Consider the following 13915-nt stretch of genomic DNA (forward strand, 5'->3'; position numbering starts at 1 on the left):
CATGGTCCCCAGCTTCCCAGCCGTCTGCAGTAGACCAGTTTCGCAGAGTCTGGGCCTCTGGGAAACTGCAGTGGGAAATGTGCCAAGGGCTCAGCACGTAGGGAGATGGCCATGCAGGCGCTGTCCAGAACGCCAAGTGGGTCTTCTTCACCTTCCCATCAGCAGCAAAGCATACGTGTCTAGAGGTGAAGGTCACCGCAACGGGAGGTGTGCGTCAGGGCTCGGCAGCAAGGGAGAGGGCTATTCGGGGAAAGCACGGGGACAGCGCGGGACTAAGCCGGATGTGCGTCCCCGGTCCATATGATAAGCAGCAGGCGTGTTGAGGCACGCGGGTTGTGGCATTGTGGCGCAGGGGTGCCTTAAAGCCTAAGCTTGGCGCGGGATGCTCTGGCGAGGGCTCATTCAATGGGCAAACCCCCAGCCCCCCAGCAGTGCCCGGCAGCCCGGCTGAGTCTGCTGCGTGGCCGGCGGGGCTGAGTTGTGCAGATCAGGCCACGCATACGGGCGGGCGGGGCAGGGCAGGCGGCACGCAGGACTCGTAGGACCGCATGCGCCCATGCGCACCTCCCCTTCGCATAACAGTAGTGCAGTCCCATATGCGTACGGTACATCCGCAATGCATTACACCGGTATGGTACACTGTGTGTAATTAACGAAACATGACTGCCCTGCGCCGGCAAGTACCGCGGCTGCCGCGAGTCCTCGCACGCACGCACGCGTTCGTTGCAGGAAGCTATGCCGCATACCAACCTCACATGCACAAGACCGAAATACATTTAGACGCGAAGACGCGAACTCACCCTGCGACTCTTGCCTTGATACGCCTTACGGAATTCATGGGCCGGGATTCTAGCCATCACACTCGGGACTGTGCTCCTCACCACCGAGCCACCTTGCACTAGAAACTTAACCCAAAGACATTGTACCCGGGTGATTAGCACCTCTCCCCGCCTGTTCGCCAGTCACTGCTACAGTGTGCCCACCTGCAAGCATCCGCATCCATTACCGGTTCCACACTACATGCCTACGGCTGCCCTGGCGCCGCGCCAGCAGCTCCTGCCGCGCCCCAGACCCGCCCCCACAGCTCCGCCGGCTCCGGCCGCGGGTCAGCCCGAAGCGACGTGGTCCACAGCAGCGGCGCGTCCGTCAGCACCTCCACCGGGCCCTGACCTGTGGTGGTGGGGTGGCGGCGGCATATGGGTGTTGGTGTTCTTGAAATGGCGGATTGGCAGTGGTAGGGAGGTGCAACGGCAACCAGTCGCGTAGTGTACGTGGAGCTGGAATTGTAGGGCAGCACCGGAACCGGATCTTGGAAAGTGTGCGCCCGCCTTTGTTACCCCAGCCGTCGTCAGCCGACCCCAAAGCCCTACACCAACCGCGGCCGCCGCCCCCAGACCACCCCAGCCATACCGCCATACGCTTTGCAAGGACCTCCTCCCTCTATTCTCTAGCGCCTCGTCATCACAACCTTCCCACTGCCACCTCCTCTAACGCTCCCACTGCCACCTCCAACGCGCCCACCGAGACCCACACATGCCCCCTGCCTCCAACCCGCCCGCCACCCCCACCCCACTCACCCACGATCTGGTTGCTTGTGGACACCAGGCCGCCCACCCGCAGCGGCGTGTCGTCCACGTTGTACAGCAGGCCGGTGGAGGTGGCGGTGGCGGGGCCGGCCAGCGGCACCAGGCCGCACTCGGGGCCCTCGAAGCTGCAGGCAGCCACGTCACGCACCCAGGCGGCGCAGCGTTAATAACGCGCACGCAAGCGAGCACCGGGAGGGAGGTGATACCGTAGCGCGTTACATGGGCACTGCATCGTTGCACCTTTACACTCTCATCGTTGCACTGCAACTTGCAAGTCGCGCAACACGAGCCGGCCTCCCGCGGCCAGCACCTCCTCAAATACTCACCGCGTGTCGGGCTCTATGCGCGCGGTGCCGGGCCGCAGCAGGCGCACCAGGTTGCCGTCGCCCCACAGGCAGATGTTGAGGTGCGGGAACATGTGCACCGTGTTCAGGTTGCCCAGCGTGTGATCCAGGCGCCCGCCCAGCGCGCCTGTGTTGCGGCGGAGTTGGGATGATATTAGCGCATTTGCGGTCGGGCCGTGTCATGCGCAAGGATCGGAAGAGGCGGCTGTGGAGAGTGCCGTATAGACTGTATGGATCATGCTCGTTGTCGTACATGAGCCGTTGAAGGTCAAGTACGGTACACCTCATGCATCACAATACATATGATCGAATGCGCTCGAGCTGCTCACCCAGCACCAGGATTTGATGTCGGTCGGGGTCGGGGTCGGGGTGGGGGTCGCAGGCAATGAAGCGCTGCTCGACCAGCGCCACCGCCTTGGTCAGGTCGGTGGAGTCCTGCGCGAGGGGCCGCCAGGTTGGGGAAGGAGGGTGCGGTGGTCGGCCGCAGCAAGCGCGCAGCGCACCAGCAGGAAGCTGGCGTGTTGAAACACAGCCATGCGCACGTCACACGCGTGCGCCTGCTGCAGGGTCTCTGTTTCCCCCTCCAGCAGCAGCCACAGAGCAACACGGTGGGAATCCCGACTTCCAACTTCCAACAGCCAGGGCCCGCCCTCGGCGCCTGTCGCTGACCGTGTACTAGACCGCCACACAGCCCCACACCCACCCCACCCGACTCCACCCCACCCGCACCACACCCAGCCCGAGCCACACCTGGTCGTGGGACAGGTCCAGGAAGGGCACGTTGTGCCGCGTGTAGAACTCCCGCGTGTCGGGTCGCAGCGAATCCAGGTCCCCCAGTACCAGGTCAGGCAGGTGCGCCAGCCGCAGCGCCAGCTCCGGGTCGGCTGTAGCAGCCGCGCCAGCACCGGCAGCGGCGGCAGTAGCAGCAGGTGTGCATGAAGCTGCCGCAGGCGCGGTCGCTGGCGCGGTCGCCGGCGAAGCGGCACTGGTGCCGGCTGCGGCTGCAGAGGCGCTTGCGAGCGGTTCTGTTGCCGCCGCTGAAAGCGCGGATGTTGGTGGTGGTGGCGGCGGCGGTGCCAAGCTGGGTAGCTCGTCGTGCAGTCGGTTGCAGCCGCCGTCCGCACAGACGCGGAAGCAGGCTGCAGCAAGGCAAAAGCAATTAATGCTGATGATATCAACATAACCGGTGTACGATATGCGGGCAAACGAGTTCAAACCATTCGCCGGGAGTGACACACCTCCAACCTCCTCACCCACAGTACGAACCATCAGCTAGACCCTTCTTACTGTCGACGGCCATTTCACTTTAAACCCAACTTCTTCCTGCCGCCGTGCCCATGATTCCCCACTACCCTCCACGCCCCCTTCCTCCTCACCCTGCTCCCACACGTGCGGCAGCCCCGCAGGCAGCGTGTAATTGAGAATGACCAGGTACAGCCGCCGCCCCGGAGGCAGCGGCCCCGGACCCAAGAAGTCCGAGCAAATGGTCTGGCTGTATGGCGGCCCAAGCGCCGCGCCCGGCTCCCGCAGCCGGGCAGCGGCTGCTGCTGCAGCCGCGGCCGCGGCTGCTGCCGCCGCCGCGCTGGCGCTGGCAGAATATAGGGGCGTCGCTGCCGGCGGGGGGCCTGCAGCTGGTGTTGGTAATGTGGAGTTCGATGCTGGTGCTGAGGCGTTCCCGTTGAGTGGTTGGGGCGGCGGCCGGTCATCGCTGGCCGGCTTGGCGCCGTGGGAGCTGCTGGCGGAGGCGGGCTGCGGCGTGCCGGTTCCGCCTGCTGTCGCTGTGGTCATGGTGCCGCCGCGGCCAAACGGCGACGAGGCAGGCACCGCGGCTGGTGGCTGCGGCAGCAGGCAGACAGGCACGAGCGCGCCGCTCCGGAGGTGCTTTGCTTCTGCAGCGGGGACGGGGATACATGCATTGGGCGCCAGTTGCTTTTTCATTATTTGTTTGTGTTCACCCTTTGCGACAGAAAGGCATGATGCAACTATTACATGAGCACGTCTGCCCGGGGCCCGTCCGCCTACCTGGGGCTATCGGCACGCGTGGGGCTGTGTGCGTGCCCTGCCTGGAAAATAGCACGCCGCAGGCAGGCGCCGTCAAAATACTTGACGAGGCAGCACTGAGACCGCAATTGAGTCTCCGCAACGATAGAACGCCAGGCAGTGCAGCGGTCCGCATTTACAGCTCGCGCATGGTGCGCAGGGTTTGGTAGGTTATTCAAGTCTGTCAGGAAGGATTGCTTGATGATGCTTTCGTGGTGTTAATATAAAGTGTTTGCACAGCCGATTGAAAGAGACATTGTGCGCCGATGGCCCGATCGCGCCCGCCAGCGAAACGTGAGGCCCATTTCCCGCTCATAGTTTCAGGTCCTGCTAGGCAGTTTTACTTCATCCATTACTGGCCTAAGGCCGCATGCCCTTTGTGGCAGCGTGCTGGACGACTCGCAAACCCTCTTTGTCAGCAGCCTCTTTAAAAACCACTACGCCTGTACGCCTAACCCGTCTCTGAAAATGGCGGCACATGCCCCATACATTATGCCCGATGGGCGCTCGCTGCAAACTTACCTGCACCAGGAGCGCGAACGCGAGCAGCTGCGCCGGCGCAAGGCGGAGCTGCGTGGAAAGGACCTACAGTTTGCTCAGCTGTTGCGGCAACGCGGCGCGGCGAGCTCAGAGCTGGAGCTGGCGGAGCTCAAGGCCATGGAGTCGGCAGGTGAGCGCCGGGGTCGTGGGCGGCTCAGAACCACTCATGAGAGCGACGGCAACTGGCGAGCAACTAGGAGTTTGGGTAAATGCTAGTCTTGCGGGGGGGGGAGGGTTACTGGGGGGTCGGCTGGGGGGCCTGACACGGGGGCCTGGTACGTGGCAGGTCCGGGCAGGTGCCAGGCCGTGGCCTGCCCAGAGGCACACCCAGTCGCAGTGCTGGCGCCCCTAGCTATTCTCGGCGTGACACCCCATGCGCCATGGCCTTGTGAGGCATTGCTGCTTGCACGTGGGTTATGTGCGCACACATGCAACCCTTGCAGCGGGCCCTGGCTTGACGCCACCGCCGGGTTTCCACGCACCATCACGCGGGTGACCCATGCCCCGTGCTTACGGCCTCTGGTCAGCCGCCTTGCCACCATGCCCTTAGCGTAAATCAGCGAGGGGATAGCCTCTGTCCTCACCATGCCACACCGTGCCTTACGCTCCTGTCCAAACAAGTCCGATGCCCCACACGTTGCACGCGGCCCAACTCGTCACTTACCTCCCCCCCTCTCGCACCCCGCCTTCTTGCCCCGCCCCGGCCAGGCGTGCGGCGGCGCCGCCGCTGGATTAATGACAAGACGCTGCGTGACCTGGCTGGGCCACTGTCGGCCGCCGACATGGAGGCGCAGTTCAAACCCGCGCCCTTTGGCAACCCCGCCGCGCCCAGCGCGCTCTCGCAGGTGCGCACATCAGCGGGATTCGGGAGATGGGCCGGGCGCTGCTCTGGAACGGGTTTCGTTACGCCTGCGCCGCATGCGTAGCTCATGGGGGATGCGGCGCGGTGTGTCGTGGTGCGGGACTTTGGGCGCAGGGCATGCCAGATACCTGGGCGGTTGCTGGTTATCGCAATGTGCCGTCCCTGCTTGGTTGGCGAGTCCCCGTTGGTCGGCAAGCATCCGCATCACACCCTGTCTGGTTGCGTTTGCGCTTCAGGCGATGGCGCCGGCCAACGCGGCGCTGTGGGAGAACTTCCGCAACATTGACCCGGAGAAGGAGGCGCGCGTGCTGCAGGTGCGACCGGTGGCGTAAGGGGTGGGGGCAGCTGGGGGAAGGACGATAGGACAGGAGGCAGCGGGCGCCGGAGGTGGTGGGCGTGGTGTCAGGGTTGGTGCCGAACGGTGTGTGGCTGGGCTGTACTGGTAACTGCTCCTGCCTGCCGCACTCGTCTTGCACTGCATTCCTGGGTTGGGCGACGATTCCTTGACAATTGGGACCTGTACGTTGGGCTCGGACGTGTGACCCCACCCACGCTGCCCCCCTTTCCTCACTCCGCGCACACGCACACGCTCACGCTCCACACGCCCGCTCCTGCGCCCTGCCACTGCGCCCGCGCAGAAGTGGGCAGCGCACCAGCGCGAGTCGGCGCCGCTGCGGCAGCGGCCCCACAGCCAGGCCAGCCTGGCGCTGCACCGCTGGGCGGCGGTGGGCAAGAAGGCGCGCGCCGCCCTCAAGCGCGCCAACGCGGCCTCCGTCATGGCGCTGGAGCTGCAGATACTGGACTTCTTCGAGACGGTGGGTGGGCGGGGTGGGTCGGGTGGGCGGGGAGGGCGAGTGGGGTCTGGGATTGGGGCTGGGCGTGCGAGTGGGATCCGGCGGCGGCAACGCGATTACATGGGCGGAAGGTTGTGTGCCCGAGCCGCAGATATGGCTGCGAGCGGGTAGACAAGGGTAGACGCGAGCTGGTCGACATCGTAGGTAATGCTTGATGTTCCGCAAGACGGTCTACCGTCTACCGTCTACCACTTCCTTAACTAATCATGAATGTAACCCACTCCCGAAGCTGACGGTCACCGCTAAAGGCCCCAAACCCCTGTGTGTCCTCTGTGCCTCGCCACACACTGGCACAGGCGGGCCCAGGCGAGCAGCTGGTGCTGCCGCTGGAGGACGGCTTCGCGCGGCTGCTGGTGCACGGCCTGGCCGAGTTCTACGGCCTGCTGTCCGTCTCGCGACCCGACCCCAGCACCAACACTAACAACAGCACCGGTGCTAGTGCCAGCGGCGGCGCTGGCGGTAACACCTGCGTGGCAGTGTACCGTCGCTCGCGGCCGGCGGCAGGCGAGTCGGAACTGGGCGGCGGCTCAGGGCCAGGGCTGGACATCTCGCTGCCGCTGGGCCGCGCGGCCGCGCAGCCGGTGGGGGCGGGAGTTGGCCCCAGCCCCGGGCGGAGGGCGGCCGGCGGCACCGCGTCTACAGGGCCGAGCCCGGCGCGTGGCGCGCTGGCGGGCGCAAGCCCAGTGCGGGGCAGCGGCGCGGCGGCGGCGGCGGTCCCGGCGGGCTCGCCTGCGGTGGGTGCCGCAGCCTCGCCTGCGCCTACCGCTTTGGGCACGCCGGCGGTCGCAGGTGCGCAGCAGGCGGGAGGCGCGGCGCAGGGGCTCAGCCCCAGCCCTAGCCCCAGCCCGGGCCGGCGGCTGCCGGGTGCGGGCGGCGTGAGTGGCTCCAGTCCGCCACCGGGTGCGCGCGGTGCGGGGAGGTCCACGTCCACTGGGCCCGGTGCCGGCGGCGGCGGCGGTGGAGCCTCGGAGTCACCGGCGGCGGCAGCGGCTGGTGCGGTGGTTGACCACGAGATCACGTGCGCCGATGTGCTGATGGCGATGGCGGAGGTGGGACAGATGGGGCTGAATGAGGAGACGCTGCGGAGATACGTGGCCACACACATTCACGGCACGTTGGCGGCGGAGGGGCGGCAGGAGCAGCAGCAGCAGCGGCCGCGCTCGCAGTCGCAACAGCGACGTTCGCAGCCGCGGGGCCGGGTGGAGTCCTGAGGGCAGGGGCTGTGGGCGTGTAGGGGCGTGTAGGGGCGTCATGGCGCGGGTTGCGGAAGTGTGAGCAGGCGTGCGATATGGCGCTGTGTGACGTGCTGTGAGGTGTGCCTGTGTGGATGCGTGCGCGGGAGACGCGTGGCGGCTGCTGCTCCGATTTGGCTGCCTAGTCAGCAACTGTTGAGGGTGTTGTAACAAACGCGGCTCGTCACGGGGTCATCCCACTTGCCAACTGCTGGTTGGGCCGATTGGGCCGAGCGGGGAAACTGGGCAGTCATGGGCGCGTGGGCGCGCAGACGCTCTGCATACACGCAGAGCCCCCGTCTATGCCAGCCGAACGTCTGTTGTACAATTCTTACATACCGTTCACCTCGTCGACAGGCCATTCTCTACAGCGAGCATGCGATAGGCCATGACCACACCCACGCATGCTCTGACACGCATGCGCTTCCAGTACGTAACACAATGCGAGCCTCTTCAGCTCTCCGCATCCACTGCTGGTGGCTACGTTTTAGCTGAGCCGTATCAAACGAAGACACAGCTCGGCTCAAACTCAGGACACTCATGATCTCCTAAAAGGTGGAAGGCACATAAGCAACTATGCCACATTTATTAGTCCTGCAGTATTTGACACCCAAGTGCATGCATGTTGCAAATGTCATGCTATTGGTCAACCTGTTGATTGGCCCGGCGCGTCCTGTGTCACGCTGCCCCCCGTGTCAATGGGGTCACCCAGGGGTCGCGCGAATACACGGCAGGGTGCTACTCTGGGCGCGAGCACGAAACCTGATGTACATGCGAATGAAGGAAACACTCGGCCAAAGTCCAAGCGAGTCAGCAATTGCTCACCCGCAATCGCCTGGAATCAACTGGATTCCGCCGTTTTGTCTTGAGAAGCTGCCTGCCTAAGGACTCACCACGCAACCAGGGGTTGCCACCCTGCATGCAACAGTTCTCGCGGCTACTACTGCCTTCTGTTCACTACCGCTGCGTCTGCTCTAGTACTGCGCTCCTGCGATGTGCTGCCAAACCAGCTGTTCTTCTCTCAGTCAAACCTGCTGCCACACCAACCCATCCTCACTGCTGCGGCCCCTGCTGCTGCTGCGCTACCTCGCTGCCTGGGGGCGCTGCCGCCGGTGCCTGTCGGTTGAACCGCGACACCTCGTGTGCAATCATCTGGGCGATGGCCTCCGCCTCTGCAGTGTTGAGCGACAAGTTCTCCACCATCTCCACCGCGATGGCGGAAGCCGTGTCATGCTGCAGATCTGCGCAGGAGCCAGAAGTGGGCAGCCAGCGGGGGCCACAGCGGATCGGAGGTCTGTGCAAGCTCTGAGACCCTAAGTGCTGGCTCCTTGCCCGTTTCGGCTTGACCCCGGCCTCTGCAACGTGCAATCCAAGCGCAACGTGCACGCCCAAACCACCAACCGAGAACACAAGATGGACGCACAGCATTTTATAACGAGAGATACAATGGATGAGCAGACAGACGGGCAGCCCTGACCTGATGAGCCTGCTTCTTACCGTATTGGAAGCCGACCTTCTTCCGCACGCCGCGATCGTTGGTGAAGGACATGGCGAAACTGAGGGCCATGTCGCGGACCGCGGCCTTGCCCGAAGACCGGACCTGCATGCGCACCGGCTGGCTACGCCCGCCGCCGCCGCCGCCTTCGCCGCCGCCGCCAGGCGCTTCTGCAGCCTCTGCCGCGCCTGTCGCGGGTGTGCTACTGCCGCCGCCGCCGTCCTCGCCGTCCTCGTCTTCCGTGTCATCCTCAACAGTGAGGTGGCGGTTGCCTGTGCGCACCGGGGGCGGCCGAGGCATGAGAACGGTGCAGACAGTGGAGAGGGGCGCGTGGGCACACATTGTAACCCAAAGGCTTGCAGAGTTGCATCCCACATTCCGACCAAGACGCTTGCATCCCAGAGACCGAGTCTGGAACAATATAGGGTGGGCCGGAATAAGCTACAGTGGAGTGGCAGCGGCAGCCATCCCTCGGTCTCGGTTTAGTTCGCCTTTGGTTTCGACTCCGACCCCAGCCTGCACATGTCCCAGGCCCGCCCACCACCCACCATGCTCGTCAAACATCATGTCCTCATGCAGGAGCTCCTGATCCTCATTGATGGACGGCAGCGCAAACGCCATGTACTGCTGCGCGCCGTGCACACTGCCGCCGCCGCCGCCGGAGCCGCCATCACCAGTCGCACCAGCCGCCGTTTCCAGGCTGGCAGCCGCCGCCACCGCGGGCAGCTGGGCTGCCGCCTCCGCCTCCGCGGCGGCTGTAGCAGCGGCCGCCGCCAGCGACTGTGCGATGCCGCCGACCGGCGTCGACAGCTGCCGCGTCAGCGGTGGGTGTTGCGCGCCCTGGCCGTGGCTATGGTGCAGCTGGTCTAGTGAGGTTGCCAAGGTGGAGGGCGCGGGGGAGCCGCCGATGCTGGGAGGGTGGCTGAAGGCGCCCGGGCCGTAGGCAGCCGTATTTACAGAGGAGGCGATGGAGGTCGTGCACAGCGCCGTCGGCGGCGACAACGACGCGGCAATGGAGCCGGGGGCGCCGCCACCGGCACTGCTGCGGGGCGCGGGCGGTGGTATCATATCCGGCGTGACGCCGGCAAACAGCTGCGCCAGACGGCCCGTGAGTTGGGGCATGGGCGCGGGCGCAGGTGCTGGTGCCGGTGCCGGTGGGGAGGCTGCGGCGGCGATCAGACCGTGTCCCGCCGCCGCGCTGATTGGGGGAGACAGTGACCCAGCCGCCGCCACGGCCGCCGCCGTAGCGGCGCCGCCAAAGGAGCTAGCGCTGGATTGTGACCGCGTCAAGGCCGCCGCAATTGCGCCCATCGGCACCGGACCGTCGCCGCCGCCAAAGCCGCCGCCGGCCCCGCCCGCCGCCGCCGCAATGCTCAGTCCTGAGCCCGCCGAGCTGGTGCGAGAATAGGCAGGCAGCCCGGCGCCACCGCCACCGCCCACCGCCGCCGCGATCAGGCCCGCTCCGCTTATCCCACCGCTGGCAGTGTTATTGCCGCTCACGAGGCCGCTTCCTCCACCGCCAGCCGCCGCCGCGATGCTGAACGAGCCGCCGACACTGCCAACGGCAGCGGCGGCGCCGCTCAGGCTCCCACGCTGGCTGTGCCCCCGGCTGAGCTCCCCTGGCGTGCCCAGCCCCCCACTCATCGCGGGGCTGAGGCCGCCGCCCTCCAGCCCACCCGCCGCCGCCGCCGCCGCGACCGCTGCGGCCATCGCCGCCGCCGCCGCCGCGGCGGCCGCCTCCGCCCCGGGGTTGCTGAGGCTCATGCTGGGGCTGATCATGAGCCGCGGCGCGCCGCCGCTGCTGCCTCCCCCTCCGGGTGCGGCGGCGGCGGCAGCGGCGCGGCACGACTCGAAGAAAGGGTGCTTCAGCAGCTGGCGCGCCTCCGGCCGCGTGGCGGGGTCGTGCTTAATGCACAGGGTTACGAAATCCCGCAGCTCGGCGCTGACCAGCTTCTCCACGCTGGCGGGCAGGGTGCCCTGTGTGTGTGGCACATTTAATGTGGGTTAGGGGAACACTTAATGGTGCGTGTTTGCGGCCCAAGGCCGAATGCGAAGTTTAGCAGCTGCTAGGACTCGATCGCGCTAGCACCGGCCGGCAGCTGGGTGCCAGTTGCAACGGGCAGGGATGCTTTCGCCAATCCAGGCATGCCAACAGGCGCGCAGTGTCGCCACCCATCGAACCCAACAGCAGCAGCTGCTCACCGAAACGACCTTCTTGTAGATCTGCGCCGCGTTCTTGCACTCCGAGTACGGGTACTCCATGGTCGCCAGCTCCAGCAGGCACATGCTGTTGGGTGCAAACAATCAGAGGCGATGGCATTGAGTGCCCGTGTCCAAGAGCCCGGCCATTTTGGAAGCATCACAGCATCACGCGGGGACAGCGGCGCGCCGGCCGTGCCAGGCCCTGGACGTGTGCGCCTTGCATGTGCACGTGTTGACTCCGCCGCATCCACATGTACATCTGTGTGGCAGTCCGAAAGCCCTCAACATAGACAACATAGACATGAATACACACAGACCGCCACCCACCCGAAGGCGTACACGTCCACCTTCTCGTCATATTTCTCTTCATACAGCTCCTGTACAGCCAAGCAGTACAAGGCTTTCACATACACTTGCTGCGGTTACGGGTGGACTTGGGTCGCATGTTGGACACCCAACAAAGGCCGGCCAACTGCATTCAGACTGCGCCGTGGCAGCGGCCCCACACCACAGCCCCGATGCACACACCACACGCGGCCATCACGCACCGGCGCCATGAACTCGGGCGTGCCCAGCACCGACTGCGGCGCCGAGAAGTCCTTGCACAGCGTCACCAGACCCAGATCACCGATCTTCACCACGCCGCTGCTGCCGTCCACAAAGATGTTGTCGCATTTGAGGTCGCGATGGATGATGGGCGGGTTGTGGCCGTGCAGGTACACCAGGCCTTGCAGGATCTGCCACGCCCAGCGCTTGATGGCAGGGACGTCCGCCAGCTTGTGCCGCCGCCGGTACCTGCGTCGGGCAGGTGGATTGGTGGCGATGTCGGGGCAGCACACACCACACACCACACACACACGCACACACACACACACACCCACAGCACGCACGCACGCACGCACGCACGCACGCACGCATGCACGCACGCACGCACGCACGCACGCACGCACGCACACACACACACACACACACCACCTGTATTCCACGGCTGAACTAAACCCATCAAGGGCCACAGCTCTTGGGAACCATTTGCCGTACACAGGCGCAGAGCACAAAGCCTCCAAGCAACGTCGTTTCGAATACATGGCGCGTGTGTGCTCCGTCCGTTATGCTCTCTACACACGGCCCATCGCCTTTCTCCATGGACACTCCGCCAGCGCCGCCGCCCAATACAGCCCGTCCAATACCGTTCAGTGTACTTCAGACCAATGCCACTCACTGACGCAGCGTGCCGTCCGGGAATATCTCCGTGATGAAGACCAGCATAAAGCGTGGCTCGTCAAACCAATAGTCGTACAGGGACATGATCTGTGTTGCAGCACAGGCAACTGTCATAATAACTGTTGTAGTGGTGCAGCATGGAGGCGTCTAACGTGAGAGCAAGTAGATCTGGCACTACAACTGCCAGCTTACGTTTTTGTGCTTGAGCTGTTTGAGCACCCGGATTTCCGCAAACACGCGCTGCCGGTCCTTCTCCCGGAAGCGCGCCAGCTCCGCCACCGCCACCTCGTTCCACGCCACCTGCATTTCGTCAGGGGTGGCATGGCCGGGTCAGCAGCAGGGCGTAAGAGCGCTGTGAAGAGTGCTGTTGCTGCCATGAAGGATTCATATGAGGCGGCGCACGCGCAGCTGCCTTGAAGGCGGTGGCCGCTTGCCGCGAGCAGTGGCGTGCGGCGGCGTGGCGCAGGGGTCACACTGAAACTCCACCTCTCCACTCAGTGCTCCTCCTCCGCTGTCACTCGTGTCAATGCGTGGACCCTTTGCTTGGCTCACCTCGATGCCGCGCTCCTCGTCAAATGCGCGGTACACTTTCTTCTGCGCGCCCTGGCCTATCAGCTCATGCTGCACGGGCGGGAAACGGAAACGAGGTCAGCACCCCATACTCAGCGCAGGAGTCTCAGCTGCTGCAACGGGTTGAGGAAAGGGTTCCCAGTTCGTCGAGTGCACATATCTCGCAACCCATGCACCGCACAGCGTTGGCCCCGCAAGCGTAGCCTGCGGGCCCGCGTTGGCACCTCGCGGCGCCGATGGCCATCGTGCCAGCACCGCGTTCACGCATGGCCAACAGGACCTCTAGGTAGAAACTATTACAACCAGCAGAGGCTGCCACTTCAGCTGCTGGGCGAGCAGGAAGAGCGACCAAACCCCTTTACCCGCACGTGCCCGCGCGCGACACGAGCTATAGGCTCCAAACTGCAAAAGTTGTGCGTGGTCTTGGGCACGTACCTTCGTATATCGCTTGGGAGGCTCGCGAGCCTCCAGTGGTTTCTCCCCAGAATTTGGCATAGTGCACACTATGGGGCGAACCGTGATTGTTGCCGCTGCCATCAGTCGAATATATTTTGAAGTGGTACCATAAGGCAAGCTACCTTCGGCTGACCAAGGGCAAAAGCGAGGGCCTGAGGGCCAGAGTTCTGCTCAGAGTTCTGTGTGTCCCTGGGGCGGTTATCCGGAAACGCGCACTTGATTCGTATATGTTCAAGCGAAGCAGCGCATTTGCCAATAGCGCGTAGCTGGGTTAGGGGCCGTTGGGCCCAAACCACGAAACGGATGGGGAACCGAACCGATCGCAAAGTCCCGAGCTCGACGAGTCGTGCAGTATCCTGTTGTAGTTTGCGCGCTTATGCCAAGCAGCAGGCCTGGTCAGAATACCTTCATGTTGATTAGGGTTTGGACGCCAGCACTGGTCCCCGCCTGCTCGTGCTGCAGCAGGCTCCTGGGCGGGACTGGCGCATGCGCCTGGATTTGAGCCCAAACTGC

General features: G+C 64.7%; 3 protein-coding genes across 3 annotated transcripts; 1 reads left to right on the top strand and 2 right to left on the bottom strand.

The window, feature by feature from the left end:
• Nucleotides 1–32: 32 nt before the first annotated feature.
• Nucleotides 33–4188, bottom strand: CHLRE_01g040050v5 (uncharacterized protein). Its single transcript, XM_043058779.1, has 7 exons — nucleotides 3953–4188; nucleotides 3307–3819; nucleotides 2681–3069; nucleotides 2260–2365; nucleotides 1913–2057; nucleotides 1578–1711; nucleotides 33–1170 (listed from the first exon to the last, which is right to left on the bottom strand). The coding sequence occupies exons 2-7, from the start codon at nucleotides 3716–3718 to the stop codon at nucleotides 1025–1027; spliced, it is 1332 nt and encodes a 443-aa protein (XP_042928693.1). The 5' UTR covers nucleotides 3719–3819; nucleotides 3953–4188; the 3' UTR covers nucleotides 33–1024.
• A 130-nt stretch (nucleotides 4189–4318) lies between these two features.
• On the top strand, nucleotides 4319–7641 carry CHLRE_01g040100v5 (uncharacterized protein). Its single transcript, XM_043058780.1, has 5 exons — nucleotides 4319–4640; nucleotides 5219–5355; nucleotides 5609–5686; nucleotides 6011–6187; nucleotides 6523–7641. The coding sequence occupies exons 1-5, from the start codon at nucleotides 4439–4441 to the stop codon at nucleotides 7435–7437; spliced, it is 1509 nt and encodes a 502-aa protein (XP_042928694.1). The 5' UTR covers nucleotides 4319–4438; the 3' UTR covers nucleotides 7438–7641.
• Nucleotides 7642–7777: 136 nt separating this feature from the next.
• On the bottom strand, nucleotides 7778–13758 carry CHLRE_01g040150v5 (uncharacterized protein). The gene is made up of 10 exons (XM_001690089.2): nucleotides 13382–13758; nucleotides 12929–12997; nucleotides 12569–12676; nucleotides 12375–12463; nucleotides 11704–11950; nucleotides 11483–11532; nucleotides 11156–11240; nucleotides 9502–10930; nucleotides 8956–9225; nucleotides 7778–8699 (listed from the first exon to the last, which is right to left on the bottom strand). The coding sequence occupies exons 1-10, from the start codon at nucleotides 13439–13441 to the stop codon at nucleotides 8512–8514; spliced, it is 2595 nt and encodes an 864-aa protein (XP_001690141.1). The 5' UTR covers nucleotides 13442–13758; the 3' UTR covers nucleotides 7778–8511.
• Between the last annotated feature and the right edge of the window lie 157 nt (nucleotides 13759–13915).

Source organism: Chlamydomonas reinhardtii, chromosome 1 (genome assembly GCF_000002595.2).
Source record: "Chlamydomonas reinhardtii strain CC-503 cw92 mt+ chromosome 1, whole genome shotgun sequence".
In the NCBI taxonomy this organism is placed as follows: Eukaryota; Viridiplantae; Chlorophyta; class Chlorophyceae; order Chlamydomonadales; family Chlamydomonadaceae; genus Chlamydomonas; species Chlamydomonas reinhardtii.